The sequence below is a fragment of the Mustela putorius genome, unplaced genomic scaffold, assembly GCF_011764305.1.
Source record: "Mustela putorius furo isolate JIRA1106 unplaced genomic scaffold, ASM1176430v1.1 tig00000193_pilon_pilon_pilon, whole genome shotgun sequence".
In the NCBI taxonomy this organism is placed as follows: Eukaryota; Metazoa; Chordata; class Mammalia; order Carnivora; family Mustelidae; genus Mustela; species Mustela putorius.
The window spans coordinates 1,364,126-1,380,048 of record NW_025421309.1 but is presented as its reverse complement, the minus strand read 5'-3'; the positions used below and the strand labels follow the sequence as shown (position 1 = coordinate 1,380,048).

Sequence of the window (15,923 nt, the reverse complement as noted above, 5' to 3'; positions counted from 1 at the left end):
ATTCCTAGGCCTGGTGCCATTCTAAGCCCTTTATGGGTGCCTATTACTCATGAGAGGTGTGTGGCACAGCCAGCGGCAGACTCGTACACCAGGAGGGCCACTACTGTCCCTGTAGACATCATGTGATTTTGATACAATGACTGTGTTTTACTTTCTAATCACAGAAAATAACAACCAGGAAAGCAAATTCCATTTTGGGAGCCAGATGGGGCCACTTGGGCAGTTCTGGGAGCCCCGCTGTGAGCTAGACCAGGATAAGAATTCAGATTTGGGGGGCTGGGGACAGTCCTGTTAGGGCTGTGCGCTTGGGATCTTCTCCTGAGACCTCCAGGAAGCACAGCGGGAGTCAGGAACTGCTCCGGATGGGAAACGCGCCGTTCCCGGAAGTCTTCCAGACACCGTGTGCGCGTGCACGTGCATGCGCCCGGGAGGTGGGCGGTTTCCAGGAGGTTTCCTAAGTCAGTGGCCAGCGCCAGTCTTGCCCTGTCCTGCGTGTGCTCCACCCCGGCCTCCCGTGCCCCGTGCAGCCGCGCTGCCAGCTGCCGGCCCCAGCCGTCTGTTGTGGCAGATGTTTGGCTGTGCCATGGCAACACCAGAACAGGATGTGCCTCTGGATCGAAGCAGGAACAAGCCCACGCTCCCAGGCCGCCCACGCCGTTCCCTTCCCCAAAGGCTTATTGCAAAGAACCACTGGGGTCCATGTCGCGGGACGGGCGATGTTTATATCCAGAGAGAGGCAGAGCCCTGGCCCTCTGTCCTCTGAGGCTTCAGGGGCAGGGGCTGGGGGCGATGTGTATGCACAACGCGTTGGAGTCCTCCTCCCCCTTCTCCAGGCAGCTTGGGTTTGCTTCCCTTGGCCCTTCAGAGAGATGCTAAGGCAGTGTGTGGGGGTGGGGGGGCGTGGTCCATTAACAGGGTCTGATCTGTGGGTGGGTCTAAACCACTGTCTTCCCCACTGTTCCAGCAACTACTCACAGAAGGATTACTTTGTGCCAGGACCTGTTCTAAGTACTTTATGCAACAAATAACACTGAAATTTAGGGGTGCTTGGGTGGCTCAGTTGGTTAAGCGTCTGCCTTTGGCTTACGTCATGATCTGGGGTCCTGGGATCAACCCCCACATCCCTACTCCGCTCGAAGCCTGCTTCTCCCTCTCCCCTCTCCTCAAATAAATAAATAAAATATTAAAAAAGAAAAAAGAATTATTAGGGATTTCAAAAGAGTGGCAAGCAGAGCATTAGACCAATCGCAGTACCCTGGTAAGTGCAGAGTTCCGCGCAAAGTCTTTGCCCTGTGAAACCAACCCTGGGTGCTGCATCACCAGCCCCCAGATGCTCAGAGGGTAGGCCTGAGCAGCCCAGAGGGGCTCACGGAGCAGGACAGGGAGCCACTGCAGGCTGGGAGCACTCTGTCTGTTCTGGGGCCATGCTAACTCATCAGAGGAGAGCAAAGACCTTCTGGAAAATGCTGTGTTGAGTCCCCCAGAGCCATGAGCCCGGGAACTTACAGGGCAAATTTCAGCTCAGTTACAAAAGAATCCTTTCCATTAAATCTTTACACTTTCCTTTTTCATTATAGAACCCTGTTGCAGAGATGCTGGAAAATAGGTAAGAGGAGGGGAAGACACAAACCTGGAATCCTACCTGACTCCATTTCTTTTAGCAGGTGGTGTGTTTTCTTCCTGTCCCTTACAGAAGGGCTTGCTGTCAGGACCCCCAAGGGTGACAGATGGCCTCCTCTTTGTCTCCAACACCTGGCACATGGCAGGGGAGCCACGAATGGGGGTGGGGGTGGAGAATGCCGGAATGGATGGGTGTTATAAAGGGATCTGGCTTGGGTGACCTTTCAGATCCTTCTGGACTCTGAAAAACTCGGGATTCTCAGATTCATAGCTGATGCCCGGTGCTGACCCAAGGTTTGGTCCAATGTGCCAAGCTCTTGTTGGGGTCCAGAAGGTGACAGGCTTTTTGCCTCTCTCAGAGAGGGAGTTGGTTTAGGCAATCATGGGTGTCCTCAAACTTTCCAGGCCTTGGTGAATGGAACTAGGACTCACTTTCGGACCATATTTCCTTCATTTGTTCACTCATTCATAATCATCAAAAATTTATTGAGCACTTACTACATGCTCAACATTGCCCTAAGTGCAGTATGGGCTATTTTCATTGGGGTGAGGATGGCAGGATAGAAAGTATATGATTTTGGAGTCAGGCACCCTGGATTTTTGTCCCTTTCTGGCTATGTGGCTCTGACCCACATTCCCTAACCTCTCCGAGCTTCCACCTCTTTGTTTGTGAAAGGGGGTCAAACCCATTATGAGGACCAACTCGGTAATATATGTGTAGCACTTGAAAGTAGTAGATGCTCAGCTTAGGTGACTTCCTTCCTGCCTCCCCCTCCTCCCTCCCTGCTGCCAGTACCAACAAGAACGGCCAGCATGATACAGCACAGATGGTGGGCCTGGCTGAAGGCGGTTGCGTACATTAGCTAATTCTCAAATTCTTGGCTCCACGAGGTAGGTAGCATTGTTCTTAATCTATTTTCATATCCGACTTCCAAACTAGAGAGAGCTCACCACCTCCAACATAACACCTGCAGGAGAATCTGTGTCTTAGCACCAGGGCCTTAGGCCTCCTTTCCTATGCTGGGAGGCTGCTCCAGTAAACACCAACATTTTATTTGCTGTATCAGTTGATGACAAGAGGACTTTTGAGCTGAAAGGGGACCCTTTACAACTATACTCCAGGATGCACAAGTGGTTTCCCTTTGAAGGCAAACAATGGTGGACAGGATTTGGGAGAGAGACACACACTTTGTGTTGTCCAGATAGCCTTTGGAGCATGATGTGGGTCAGGTTTTTCCAGGGGCTGGAGGCTTCATTCCTGACTCCTGTGTTTTCTTGCTAATACCTATAGGGAGACCAAGATGCATCTTTGGGCTGCTTTTTCTACTTCTGGGGTGGGAAAAGCCCTGGGAAAGTTTTCATGTGGGGAGGAAGCCATACCCACTGGCTTCACCACTTCCCAGATGTAACCGTGCGCAAACCACTTGCCCTCTGCAGGCCTGTTTCTTCAGCATGAGCTGCAGATCACACCAACAGGGCTGTCTGGGGGACTCGGGGATTCCTGATGGAAAGTGACAGGGACACAGAAGGGCTGGTAGAATCTTCTCCCTTGGGCTAGGGTACAGGATGTGTGGCTGGTGTTTTCTGGGCAGGGCTCACTCGGGATGCTGTTGGCACACATCTTTAGAAAGAGCCTCAGGACCCCTGATTTGAATCCTTCTGAAACACCAGTCATTCTCCAAGCCCTGCCTTCTGGAGCCTCCTGCAAGTGCCTCGCCAAAAGGGGCTTCTCCAGGCATCAACACAAGCAAGCAAGGAGTCCTCCTCTACAAAACTACCTGGGATTACACTCAACCTCAGGCTCATTACTCTGAGAACGAAACCAGGGTAAAATCAGCCAATGAGAGGAATGTTCTCCTAGGACCCTGGGTAAGTGGAATATCTGATGAGTTTTGGGAACGCCCGGGTTCCATTAGGGGGATGTGGGTGTTGTCTCGAGGAAGCATGTGTGGAATGTGAGCATAGCTAGCAAAGTGGAAGCCTGCCCCATTGCATCACACTCTTATTTTGATGGTTTTTGTGCTTGGCCGTTAGAATTCCCAGGGAATCCATCAGGAGCACACGGAGCGCTGGGCCTCGCTCCCCAGGCTTTGATTTATGTTTGAAGCCTGGAGAGAATTTAGGAGGCATCCCCAGCCTTGCCAATGATGAAGACTGTCCTGAACCATGACCCTCAGGGGTTTGGTTTCACAAACGTCTTGCAGAAAGGACTGCCCTGCAGCGTGCTGGCACTAACCACAGGAATCACCCCCTTCCTTAATCTTTTGCTTTGATTTCATACTCCATAAACAATTCCTAACCATAATTTGGCTTCAAATGTTGATTTTGTCTCGAGGACTCAGTGTGCAAGTGAGAGTACTTGGGACTTGCTTGACAGCTTCAAGTCTTGCTCTCAAGTAATCTGTTTGCATTCTGGTTTATCCATCAGTCTCCTGTGAGTCCAGGTGACAGACACAGTAAGCTGAGGTGAATGCAACGAAAGGTTTCTTGGATCCACAGGCACTGGAATTGAGTGGTCATGCCAAGGTACTTGTGGTCAACAGTAGTGCCCCCCAAGCATGTGTGTACGTCACATCTCCCAGTGGTCCTGGCAGCTGGGGTGTGGGGACCACGTGACTAGGTCTCGCCCATTACAGCATAAACACAGGTGTATCACATCTAAAGGCAGTGAAGAGTGAACATGAGGCCCCATGCTCTTTCCCCTGACTGCACAGCCAGAGCAAAGAACACCAAGATAGCAGGGTTTAAAAATGAGAGTGGCCTTAATAATAATAATAAAATAATAAAAATTAAAAAATAAACAGAAAAAGAAAAATGCGAGTAGTTCAGCTTCATGAGTCACCAAAGAAGAAGTGCCATCAAAAGGTCCTGACCTGCAGTGCACTGTGGCCTGGGCACAAGAGAAGCCTTTGTTGTGGGCAGCAACTGAGGTACCCTGGGATTCCTGCTTTGGCCACCAGCAATCATTAGCCTCCACAGTCTCCTCTCCCACAGTGTGTGGCTGGACTAGCTCAGGCGGTGGTGTTGAACACACTCTAGCTTTCTGCTTTCGTGGAAGAGGTGCCCACCCAGAGCCCAAGTCCCACCCTGGCAGGGACAGGTTTTTTTGGGTATCCAAATGACCACCCACAAGCAGGCCTGCTTCCTTACTCATCAAATCGGGAGGAAAAACAAGACCATTCCTGGAGGCACTAACATTGGCTTCCTTGGTTCTTTCTTCTGTCTAATGTGTCTGGGTTTTTATACCACTGAGCACAAGGCAGGTGCTCAGTAAAGACTGGCTGTCTGGATGGCGCGGGTATGTTGACTGTCTTGGCAACGACTGAAGCAGCAGCTTCCTTTTGCACGAGTTCACATGCCGTCAGACGTTTATAAAGAACAAGTTTATTTTCATCACAAGAAGCACACAGACTATTACAGTACACACCAACAAAAGTAAAAAAAAAAGTGCATTATGCATCTTCTACTGCAAATTCACAGTACAAAAGATACTGCCTTTTAAATATATAATATAAAAAAATGAAGAAAAATAGAATAAAAAAAATCATCAATATCTTAACGCAACACGCTGGAACCCACTGGCAGCTTCTGAAAACCAGAGAACTTATCTTAGCTCCTCATTTCGCCGGGGCTGGTGTCTTTCCCCACATTTGGTGGCAGAGAGCTCAGGACACCAGCAGAGGAGGAAACACAGGGAAGCCTAGGTGGTAACACTTTTCTATTTAAAGAGCACAATTGTGCAATGGGGGGGAAGGGGGACGGTGCCACCCCCTGGCTGGCTAGCGAACCAAATTCTGTGCTTTCCTTGCTATTGTGGGACACACAGTGAGCAAGCGCCAGCCTCACCTGCAGGAACCACCAATGCTCCTGAGACAGTGGTGGGGTGGGGAGGACCCCCCCGCCCCCGCATAGGACTGCACAGCAGATGAGCACAAGCATGGGGTAGGGCAAGCTCCAGCCCTCACGCCAACCACCATCGCCAAGGCAAAGGCTCAATCACAGAAGGTGCGAGCTTACCAGTTTCCCATAAATACACAGTATTTGTAAACTATTATTAAGGCACTCAATTGTAAAACAATAATTACAGTGTCGGAAAAAGGAGGGAGGAAGCAGCCACCTTCTTGTGTGGCAAGGCCAACACAAAGGACAGCAAAGGGGCTGGTTGTAAAGACTCCTGTGGCAGAGATGGACCGAAGCCGGGGCCCGGGGCTAGACAAAAGGGTGTGTGTGTTGGCGGGGGGGGGGGGGTAGTCAATGTCCAGGTCTATGGAGAGTATTGCTGCACATGGCCCCACTCCCACTCTGTATCGTTCAAGGTGATCCACTTTGTACTCGGGGGACACAGTGTGTGTGTCGATGGGAGAGAAGTGGCCCGTGAGATGGTCTGCTTCAAGTTGCATATATATATGCATGTATGTATGCAGAGTGAGTTCATACACATAGGTTTTCAGCTGCAGGGCACACAATGAAAAGACCAAGTAGTGAGCACGGGGAGGGGGTGTCAACCAACTCCTTTGTTTGGCATGCAGCGTTGGCAAGAGCCTGCAGGATGGGAGCGGGGCAGGTGCACCCTCACTGTGCCCAGCATCACAAATTCCTTGGCCTGCCTAGCTCTCCTGCCAGAGGTCACGTGGTTGCCCTCAATGGGTCTGGGGAAGCTCTGCTAGGTGGCCAGCCAGAGGAGGGCTGGGTGGAAAGTATTCCAGAACAAAGCGTTTCTGGTCAACAGAGAGCACGTCTTTCTTCAGACACCCTGGGTAAGGTTGTTTGTGTGACCTTGCCTAAATGATGCATCACTTCTTCTCACTGGGGAGAAATGGCCCCAGGGGAGGAGGGGGAGTCCTGAATCTTTTGGGTTCTGGCCCGTGTGGAGACAAGAGCGCCCAAGGACAGGGCCAGCCTCAAGATGCTAATTCTATTGCGACTTTGGCTCCACCCTGTATCATCCTCTGGGCTTATGTAGGAGAGAAAAGGCTTTCGAATGAGATAGAATGGTTTTTGGCTAGAGGGGTGGGGGGACACAGAAGGGAAGGCTGGACGGTGCGGCCACCATGAGCAGCTAGTGAGTGATCTCACACATGACAAATGGGTGTCACTGCCCAGGAGCGTGCAGTTCGGCACCTAGAGGTCAGCATGGGTACCCTCAAAGAGATCAAAGAAACAGGGAATGCCAAGAGCAAGAAGCCTTGTGCTGAAGTTCTTCAGCATTGCTCTGACCCCCAAAAGTAGCTCCAAGGCAAAGAAACCGGAATGGGCATTATCGAATCATGATCAGAGGGCAGTGTGGTTCCTCCTCTCCCCAGATCCAGGTTCCCCCTCATACGTAACAAAGCTTGACAAGCAGCAGCCCCCACCCCACCTGGACTGAAGCAAGTTGAAGATCTAGGGAAGTTGAGTCTAACTTGCAGCATGTCGCATGAGTTATAGTGAGAGAGAGAGAGGTGAGGTGGCACAAGAGAGGCAGTTCAAGACTCAGGGAGATCATCCAGCGGATCTCGAAAACTCCCGTTCTCTATTTTAACAAGGACATTCCCTGAAGATGGTGGTCATCAGGATCAATGACTTTCAAAGCAGAAACTCCCTGCCTCCCGCGTGGACCTCCCACGTTCAGCATGTTCGCCATCAGCAAGATCCCAGGCAGACGGAACGCTGGTCCAGATGCGGCGTAGCTTACAGCACAGGCTTTCTTTTCAAAGGTCAGCGTGAGTCTGTTTGCCAGGGTGCCCCTGAGCCTGGAAGAGCGCTCTTGGTGATGTGGGTCTTGGAGAAAAGTCCGTATCCTTTCCTCCGGGCCAGAGTGCTAGCCATCCAATCAAGAACACCCCCATTTAGCTTTGATGATGGGGCCCTGGGCCCTGGTCTGTGTAGACCTGACATACAAGCCGTGCTTGTGCAAACAACAGGGTCGCCAAAAGCCAAATTTGTAATTCTCCTTCTACGCTTTCAAAATTAAAGTTTGCAAAAATATATTGTTCCCACACACCAGACACATGAGGTTAGAAGAGCAACGGAAGCCTGTCAAGCATCAAATCTAAAGGATCGTTTGACACAAAAATGGAACCACAATGCGAAGTTTCATTTGGCAAAACATATACTGAACTCGGTATGTTTTTTGAGAATGATCTTTCTTTCTTTTGGCCGGGGGCAGGGAGGGGGAGGGGAACCCAACAGGGATTCTAAGAAGTAGTAGATAATCACCCTTTAAGGTGATTTTGAATGACAGGGGTGGGAAAACAAATTCCTATCAAATAACATTATGATTTAAAAAACAAAACAAAAATCAACAACATTGGGGAGGAAAAGTTCCTGGAGAGGGTGTTTCTGCACAAACTCCACCCACTAGCTGAAAGGTGGACCACTACCACCCCCGCCCCCGCCCCGTCTGCCCTCGTTCCTGAAAACCCTGCCTGTGGTGCCCGAACCCTAACCCAGATCTGACCACTGTAAGATCCGAGATGGCAGCTCCTTCAGCCACTTTCGGAGAGTGGTCAGTGCCAAAGGCTTCTAGTTTGACTGAATAAATCCAGCGGACGGCTGAGTGCACACCATACTTTGGGCAACTATCGGCCTGCACCTCCGGGCCAACCCCTACCCTGCGGGACAGCACATGGGGGTTGGGCAGGCAAGGTCTGGGTCAGGAGAAGACAAGGCCTGGGCCTGAGGTGTCCAAGGGGCAGGGCAGGCCTTTGAATTTGGCAGTTTCTTTCTGGAGGGCCCTGGGCAGCCCTGTGTTGTGGAACCAAGAGTCAGCGAACCTTTTCTCTAAAGGGCTGGATCGGGAGTATCTCAGCCTGTGCAGGCTACACGGTCCCTGCTGCATATTAGATTGTTGTTTTTAACAAGTCCTTAAAAATATAAAAGCTTCTTAGCTCAAGGGTCTGTTACCAGAGTTTGCGGACTCCCTGGATGAAACCTTTCTGTCTTACTACCAAGCATCTTTTATTTTTCTCCCTCTCTCTCTCCAAAATACTTTCAACAGCCTGTCTTACTGACCAACACCAGCGGACTCCCTCCATCCATGCCCGGATCCCGTGGCTATGTGATGGGTGCAGCTCACCTGATTCTGAAAGGGGCCCCCCAGACCCCCGGCCAGGAGTACAGAGCCCTCTTCCACTCTGTCCTCACTGCCAGGAAGGGCGAGAGAGACGGAGCAGTACGTCATCAAAAGAAGTGGTGACTGTAAACATCTATGAAGCTTTTCAATGGTCTCATTTCTCCGAGAAGCTGTGGCAGGGCTATTCCGAGAGAGGGGCCAGCAGAGCGGCTCGTGACTGCTTAAGAGCCCCCTTTCCTCCCTGAACCTGTTCCTGTAACCTCATGGGCCCAAGTGCTCCTGGCAGGACAATCCCCGTTTCAGACCCACCACCCCCGCCACACACACTCGAGCTCTCTCAAAGCCTCAAGGCAACCACATCGGGTTGAGCAGCAGAGGAGACGCAGTGATGCTCTGTGGGTCCTTCTCCCCAGACTGGGGGCAACTTACACGTCACCATTAGCAATGACTGAGGACGTCACATATACACATCCCCTCCTCACCCCAGTACTGGCCGGACGCACGCCACTCTGCTGGGACCACACACCAGGACAAGGAACTCAGCTGCACCGATCATCTCCACGCACCACAGGGTCGGTCCAACAACAGCATTCGACAGCCGTTCTGACTTTACTTAGCGGTGTTGTGCGTAGTCAACTTAGGACTTTTTTGGGGGTCCCCAGCGAAAAAATAAGAATTAAAAAAAAAATCTTTTTTGTAATAACCTTTTCTGACACAGCATTATTCCCTGGAAAGAGCCTTGGTCACGACTATATTTTAAAAAATAAAAAGCACAGCAAGAACAGAGGTAGGACTTCATACTGCCATCCAAGGGCTTCCCTGTGAGGGCCTGAATGAGCTAGGAATGTGCGCTGTGGTCGTGGAGCCTTCATGGTGCACACGCAGTGTTCGGGGAGTGTGTGCATGTCTGTGTATGCTCTTTTTAAAAACAGGATTCTTCCTGAAAACACAGGGCTTGGGGAGCAGAGTTCTAGATCTACTGGCCGATGGCTTCTGGCTCTCCCAGGCCACCTGACTGGCACCCCCCCTTCTCCTTGTGCTGGGTTCTTCTTTTTCCTCTCCTCCTCTCTGCAGCGAGAGCGGGAAGAGTTAGAATGTCACTTGTTTAGGAGACATCACAGCTGAAACCCACAGTAAGACACAGGGAGGGACCGGTGGAAACGCACGTCCGAGTAAATACAGCAAGAGGCCGGTCAGCTTTTGCTTGTCCACGAGGGGCTTCTCAAGTGTTCTGAAGCAGGTTTCCCTGATGGCCGAGAGGTCGCAGCTGGGTTCCTTGGGGCTGCCTGGGGCTCACGCAAGAAGGAAGACTCGCTCCACTGGGCGTCCCGGGAGTCGGTGAGGGTGGACGCGTCTGGCTCACTGGACAGGTCTTCTGTTGAGAAGTTGAGACTTCCGAGCTTGGCCAGAGAGTGTGAGCGTTTCAGTGGGGATGAGACGGTGAGGCCCGCCAGCCGGAGCCGGGTCTCGATCTCCTGCGTCCGCTGCTTCACCAGGCCCGGCTTGCCTCGGACGCTGTGGATGCTGTCGCTGCTGGAGCTCCGCGTCAGGTTGGAGCTCATGGAGGACGACGTGGGGGTGTAGCAGATAGTCTTCAGGAAGTCTTTTGAGAAGTGACTGGTGTGATCCAGGCGGCAGAGGAAGGGACTGGGGCTCTTGGGTGGGGCGACTTCGAACGGAGTGGGGATGGCCTCTGACTTCTCATCACTCCCCGAGAGGCTGGGCAGAGCTGGGGGCCCCAGCGGAGGGACAGGAGCCAGATCAGGGTTCTCCTCAGGGATGCTGGCTTCTAACCTGCTGGCGGGGCCATCCCTGCAGGGAGACACAGGGTCTGCGGGCGTGCCCTTCAGCCTCTCCAGTTCTTTGGTGTGCTTTCGGACCAAGCCCGCCTTTTGCAGCTGAATGATGGATTCCTGGTGCTGCATCAGGTAGCTGTTGTTTGTCGGCTTCTCGGATTCTTTACTGAACAGAAGCCGCAGGTCCTTGGCAGGTTTCAGGTCTTTCTTGGGTGGTGAGTCATCCTTCGCGGCGTCCATGCTTGGAGGATTCTTGTCACAGTGAGAATTCTTCAAAAGGGGGGACTTTGGCAGGACTTTTTGGGTTTCTCTGGAAGGTTCCAGAAGGCTAGCTGGTATTTCTGGGGCAGCTGCGGCCCCGGAGCCACCGATGTCTGACCTCCTTGAGCCTGCTGGTGGTAGGAATGGGGGACTTTCGCTGGGGCCAGAGGCCAGTTTCTCTAAAGCTCGGGACCTGCTGGATGTGTGGGCCACAGGGGAGGATGTGAGGTGCGGCAGGAAGGTTGGCTGGGTACAGATGGCAGGAGCTCCGGGGTTCTCACCCCGCTCCCTGAAGGCCTCGGGAGCCCCGCTGGCTATAGGGTACACGCAGTCTGCACAGGACTTGTAGGAAGGCTTCACCTTGTTAAGGATCCCAAATATAGCATCGTGCTGAAAGGGGATAAGAACATTATGAGTATACAACAGCGAGCCGGAGGCCACAAAATACGAGGAGGGGCTGGAGTGGGGCCGGGCAGGCACTGCAGAGGCAGTGCTCCTCGTTCAGTTAACGCAGCAACACAGGCCTCTTGGAACCCACCTGGGCGTATACAGTGGTGGTTACAGGGCTGAACCCAACTTTCCAGAGGCTACAGGACTACGATCCTGGGCAAATCTCTGGCCACACAACCAGCACAGCATGGTCAGGAGCAGAGCCCTCTCAAACCCACCTTCACCATTGCACGCCTCTCCTCCCTTCCTTTCCCTTTTAGAAAGAATCTGTGCTTGGGGAATATGTAGTCTGGAAACAGGGCTCTTCCCTTTTAGCATGAACACAGTGTGACTCCAAAGAACCACCATCCAGCCATTGGCTGTGGTCTTCAGAGTGAGGTTGTCGAAGGCAAAAACCAGTACAGACCCAAGCACAGTCCTGGATGAGGGCACCAGGCTGAGGTGTGTTTTATTACCAATGGGGAACATGTCGGCACTGTTTTCTGAGGAAAGTCATCTCCCTCTAGGCGAATGTGATGTGCGTCTCCACCTCGGGCCCTTCAAAGGCAGGACAACTGCTCACACCTCCCTCACACGCCCATGGACAGACAACAGGGTCCTACGGGCTGAGGCGAACAGCGGTTTAGCTGTGAGATTCCCAAGCTGGCCTAAAACAAAGGCCTCTTGGCAAAGGGCTGCTGGCCCATGCTTCTCCCTGCCCCCTGCCCACGGCCCTGACTGTCAGGGCCTAGTCCCATCCCGTCTCACAGACTTAAGTCCCCCAAGGTAAGATGTCCTGGGGTGGTCCCACACTGGAGGAATCATAAAGAAACCCAGGCAGGATTCCTAGAGAGTGCAGGGGGGCACATGGAGAGCGTGTGGTTGGGGAGGTGGGAGGGTGGATTTCCTGTAGAATCAGGATTCCTGGGGCCGGCTTCCAGCTCAACTGGTGAGATCTGAACTCTTGACCCAGAAATTTTCCTGAAGTTCTGACCAAAGTTTTCTCCTAAAACCTTTAGAACCTAATGTTCTAAAATGTGGCAGAACGTCCCCCAGTAGGAGATTGAAGACCACCTTTCAGAGCCCAGGGGGCAACAGAGCAGGAGCAAATTCTCCCATCCGACTCATATTTAGGGAGCGCCTGTCACATGTCAGGAGTTGGGTCAGGCACAGGGGCTGCGAAGAAGACAGTCCCTGCCCTCAGAGCGTCGCATGTGAACCAGCAAACTGAGTGACACGTGTCAGGATGGAGAGGGATGACCTCAAAGTGCTCCGCAGAGGGAAGGCTTCTCTGAGGAGCTGGACCTCTACTGAGATCGCTAAGCAGGTGCTAAGCGGCGAGGGGAGAGGAAGCGCGGTCCCCTTGCAGTGGAAGCCCTCACCAACCTGGCACCGTAGTTAGCAAATAAGATTTGAACAAATGAATGAGTGCTTGTCTCTGGGTCCTATTCCCTGGAGAACCTCACCCATTCAATCCAGCTCTGGCCAGTAAAGGCAGGCTGTCCTTCATGTACCTTCTTACCCACGCTTCTCCTGCTCTTCATCCTGCCATCCACCCGATGCCATTTCAGACTGATGGACACATCACCATCCCAGACAGATGTTTTGTATCATCTGTCTTTATGTGTATTTGCTTTGAGTGGGAGAAATTCACGAGTAATTAACATTCGGTCTGGAGGTCGGTAGCTGGGACTTCCCTTTTCGTTTGTATTAGAACACAGGAAAGACAAACCCTCTGGATATGGGAACGCATTTCTGAGTGGTCCTCCTTGTGAATCACAGCTGTCTCAGAAGATGGACAGGGAAGGCAGGGGGAACGGAGCTCCATGTCCCCAGCCGTGGCAAGAGCTGGTACAGAGTGAGGGCGGGACCCGGGAGGTGGGCGGCACAGCACCAGCCTCAGCTCCCGGGCCACTTGGAGGAGAGGGAAGGCGGGCGGAATTAGTGATTTTCTGAACAAGGGCCAGCTTGCTAGGACCTTGCTGCAGAAACCCACCAAACAGGATAGCCACTTGGGACTCAGGGAGTCAAGCATTAGAGCAGGAGTGGGAAGAGCAGCTATTTGATGATACTGAGCCATTACATCAACTTCTTCAGGGTGGACTGTGGTTATGTCACTCACTGAAGCTTCTGTGCAAGGAGCAACCCAGCTGGGGTTTGGCTCAAGACAATTCAGAGTGTGGGAAATTGAGTGGGGCGCGGTAGAGCCTCGGGTTGATAAATGCTGAAGCTAGGTAGTAAGTCTTGTTTTACATTTTAAGTAAGAAGGATACTGAGTCGGAAGCTCTGCCTGAGCCGTGAATGAGGGCATGGGGTGGCGGGGGGGAGCAGTGGGGGAAAAGAACTGCAGGGACGGGTGCTGGCCCCGCACAGCCCAGCCCCACAGTGGGCCTGCACTCCCAGGCACCCGCAGCCACGCTCCAGTAATGCCCGCTGCCCTCCGCACCGCCCCACTGCCCACCTCGAAGTCCTCCGGGCAGCTCCTCTTGCTGTTGTTGTTGTTAAGGTTCTCCCGGTTGAGCAGGCTTTTCTCGAGCTGGGGTGGGGGCCGTCCCCACTGCCCTGCTCCTGGGACCTCCTCCCCTTCCATCTCCTCCACCTGCGGCGAGGAGCCACTCAGGACCTTGGGGCTCCCAAACTCCAGCTTCTTTTTCACTTCCTTCTCGCAGAGTCCAGAAGCTTCCTGGAGATGTCTGGCTGGTGTGTTTGCCTCGGCCGGCTCGGCTGGTTCCTCCAAAAGGGCATCCCTCTCCAGATCCTCCAGGTGGACCACGCTGCCAGTTTCATCGCTGGGGGAATGCAGGAGGGGGTCTGAGAGCCGCCGGAAGCAGCAGGGGAGCGTGGGTCCCCCTGGAGCGCCACTGTCTGGGAAGCTGGGCTGGGCAGCATCGTCTAGGCAGGGCAGCGGGGCCTCCGGGGCGCCATCCAAGGTCTCTGGTAAAAAGTCCCCAGACCCTGCTGGGCCATCTGCCGGCTGCTGGAGGCAGGTCTCACTCTGCTGGCGCCACAACTTGTTGTGCCGTTGTTTGCTGTGGGGGAGGAAGAGCAGAGGAAGGTCACGGGAGGGTGGTGCCCTGAGGGTCCCAGGAGGAGCGCCCAGGGCTGGGCCAGCAAGAGACAGCTCAGGGCTGACAGAAACAGCCTTGGAACCTCAACCCGCACGGCTCCTGGCGGAGGCCCTCAGTGACTCTGCCACGCAACGACCATGTGGCAGACAGATTGCTTTTAAAAACAGGTCTCATGATACCATGGTAGTATGGTTATAACGTATCTTCTTAAAAAAAGTTTTATTTATTTATTGACAGACAGAGATTCACAAGTAGGCAGAGAGGTAGGCAGAGGGAGAGAGGGGGAAGCAGGTTCCCTGCTGAGCAGAAAGCCTGACGTGGGGCTCGATCCCAGGACCCTGGGATCATGACCCAAGCCGAAAGCAGAGCCTTTAACCCGCTAAGCCACCCAGGCGCCCCTGGTTATAACACATTTCTTTTTAAATTTTTAAAAATTTTTATTTTTTAATTTTTTCTAAACATATAACATATTTTTATCCCCAGGGGTACAGGTCTGTGAATCGCCAGTGGTTATAACATATTTTTAATGTAAGGATCCAAAAAAAAAGATTATAATGTGGACTCAGGTACTTAAGTCACCTCCAGGACCCTTGAGGCACCAGTACCAACATCCTGCAGGTATGTGGGCTATGATGGGAGCAGGAGCTGGCAAAGGATGTGGATTAAGGGCCTGCTGTTGTTTTTAGGGGTGCCTGGGTGGCTCAGTTGTTAAGCATCTGCCTTGGGCTCAGGTCATGATCTCAGGGTTCTGGGATTGAGCCCTGCATTGGGCTCCCTGCTTGGCAGGAAGCCTGCTTTTCCCTCTCCCACTCCCCCTGCTTATGTTCCCTCTCTCACTGTATATCTTTCTATTAAATAAATAAATACAATTAAAAAAAAAAAAAGGAAAGAAAGAAAGAAAGAAAGAAAGAAAGAAAGAAAGAAAGAAAAGGCGGGGGGCTGCTGTTGTTTTGAAACATATGGGAGCACCACAACCTGTCGAGACCGCTCTGTGTGCCCATTCCAGGCAAGGCCAAGAGGGCCCCCAGATGGGGTTTCAAGTCAAGGCAGTGCATTGTGGTTGTGCCCCCAGCCTGAAGACCGCTGGTGAGGCTGTGCGGTGGCAAACCCCTGATGGCAGCAAGGGTCTGAAGAGCTAAGGGAAAGGAGGGCAGGATGCTCCCGCCTCCTTCCCACCCTCCTCCGCCTCCCCTCGGCCAGGGGCCCTGCCTGGGCATCTGTCCAGCCACTCCCTGGGTGACAGGAAAGGGACTCCAGAGATGTCCAGAGCTATTCTCAGACTCTGTTCCACCCTGTCAGGGCACCCCTTCTTGCTCACACTTGGCCAAGAAGCCCATGGACTGTGCATGTGGCCTCGTAGTAACACCAGTGAGAAATCACCCAGGGATTGGGAACCCGCCTCCACGGGGCCTCCCAGCACCAGAGCCGTGGGGGCCAGCAGACCTGACTGTGCCCTCTCCCTTGTGCTGTCTGCCGGCTATGCAACATGGGGCACGCTAACCTCCAGTGTCCACTCTTCATTCCCCTGTACGCCCGGGATAACCTGTCCTTGGCAGACCTTTTCTGGGTGGGGACTGGAGCTCCAAGTCCTCTGGGTGGAGGTCCAAAGCTCCGTTTTATTCACCACAAGCCACCTCTAGCATGGCATCTGCAGAGGTCAACCTGTGCAGTCCTCAGGTAAATCTCACAACAGCT

At 52.9% G+C, this 15,923-nt stretch overlaps 1 protein-coding gene across 1 annotated transcript in view; it reads right to left on the bottom strand.

Annotated features, from left to right (window-relative positions):
- Nucleotides 1–4,984: 4,984 nt before the first annotated feature.
- SSH1 (slingshot protein phosphatase 1) overlaps nt 4,985–15,923 on the bottom strand; it is a 59,545-nt gene continuing 48,606 nt past the window's right edge. The window contains exons 14-15 of the mRNA XM_045076733.1: nt 13,622–14,189; nt 4,985–11,121 (exon numbers count right to left, since the gene is read on the bottom strand). Coding sequence (XP_044932668.1) covers nt 9,868–11,121; nt 13,622–14,189 — 1,822 coding nt within the window. The 3' untranslated portion in view covers nt 4,985–9,867. The remainder of the gene's footprint in view (nt 11,122–13,621; nt 14,190–15,923) is intronic.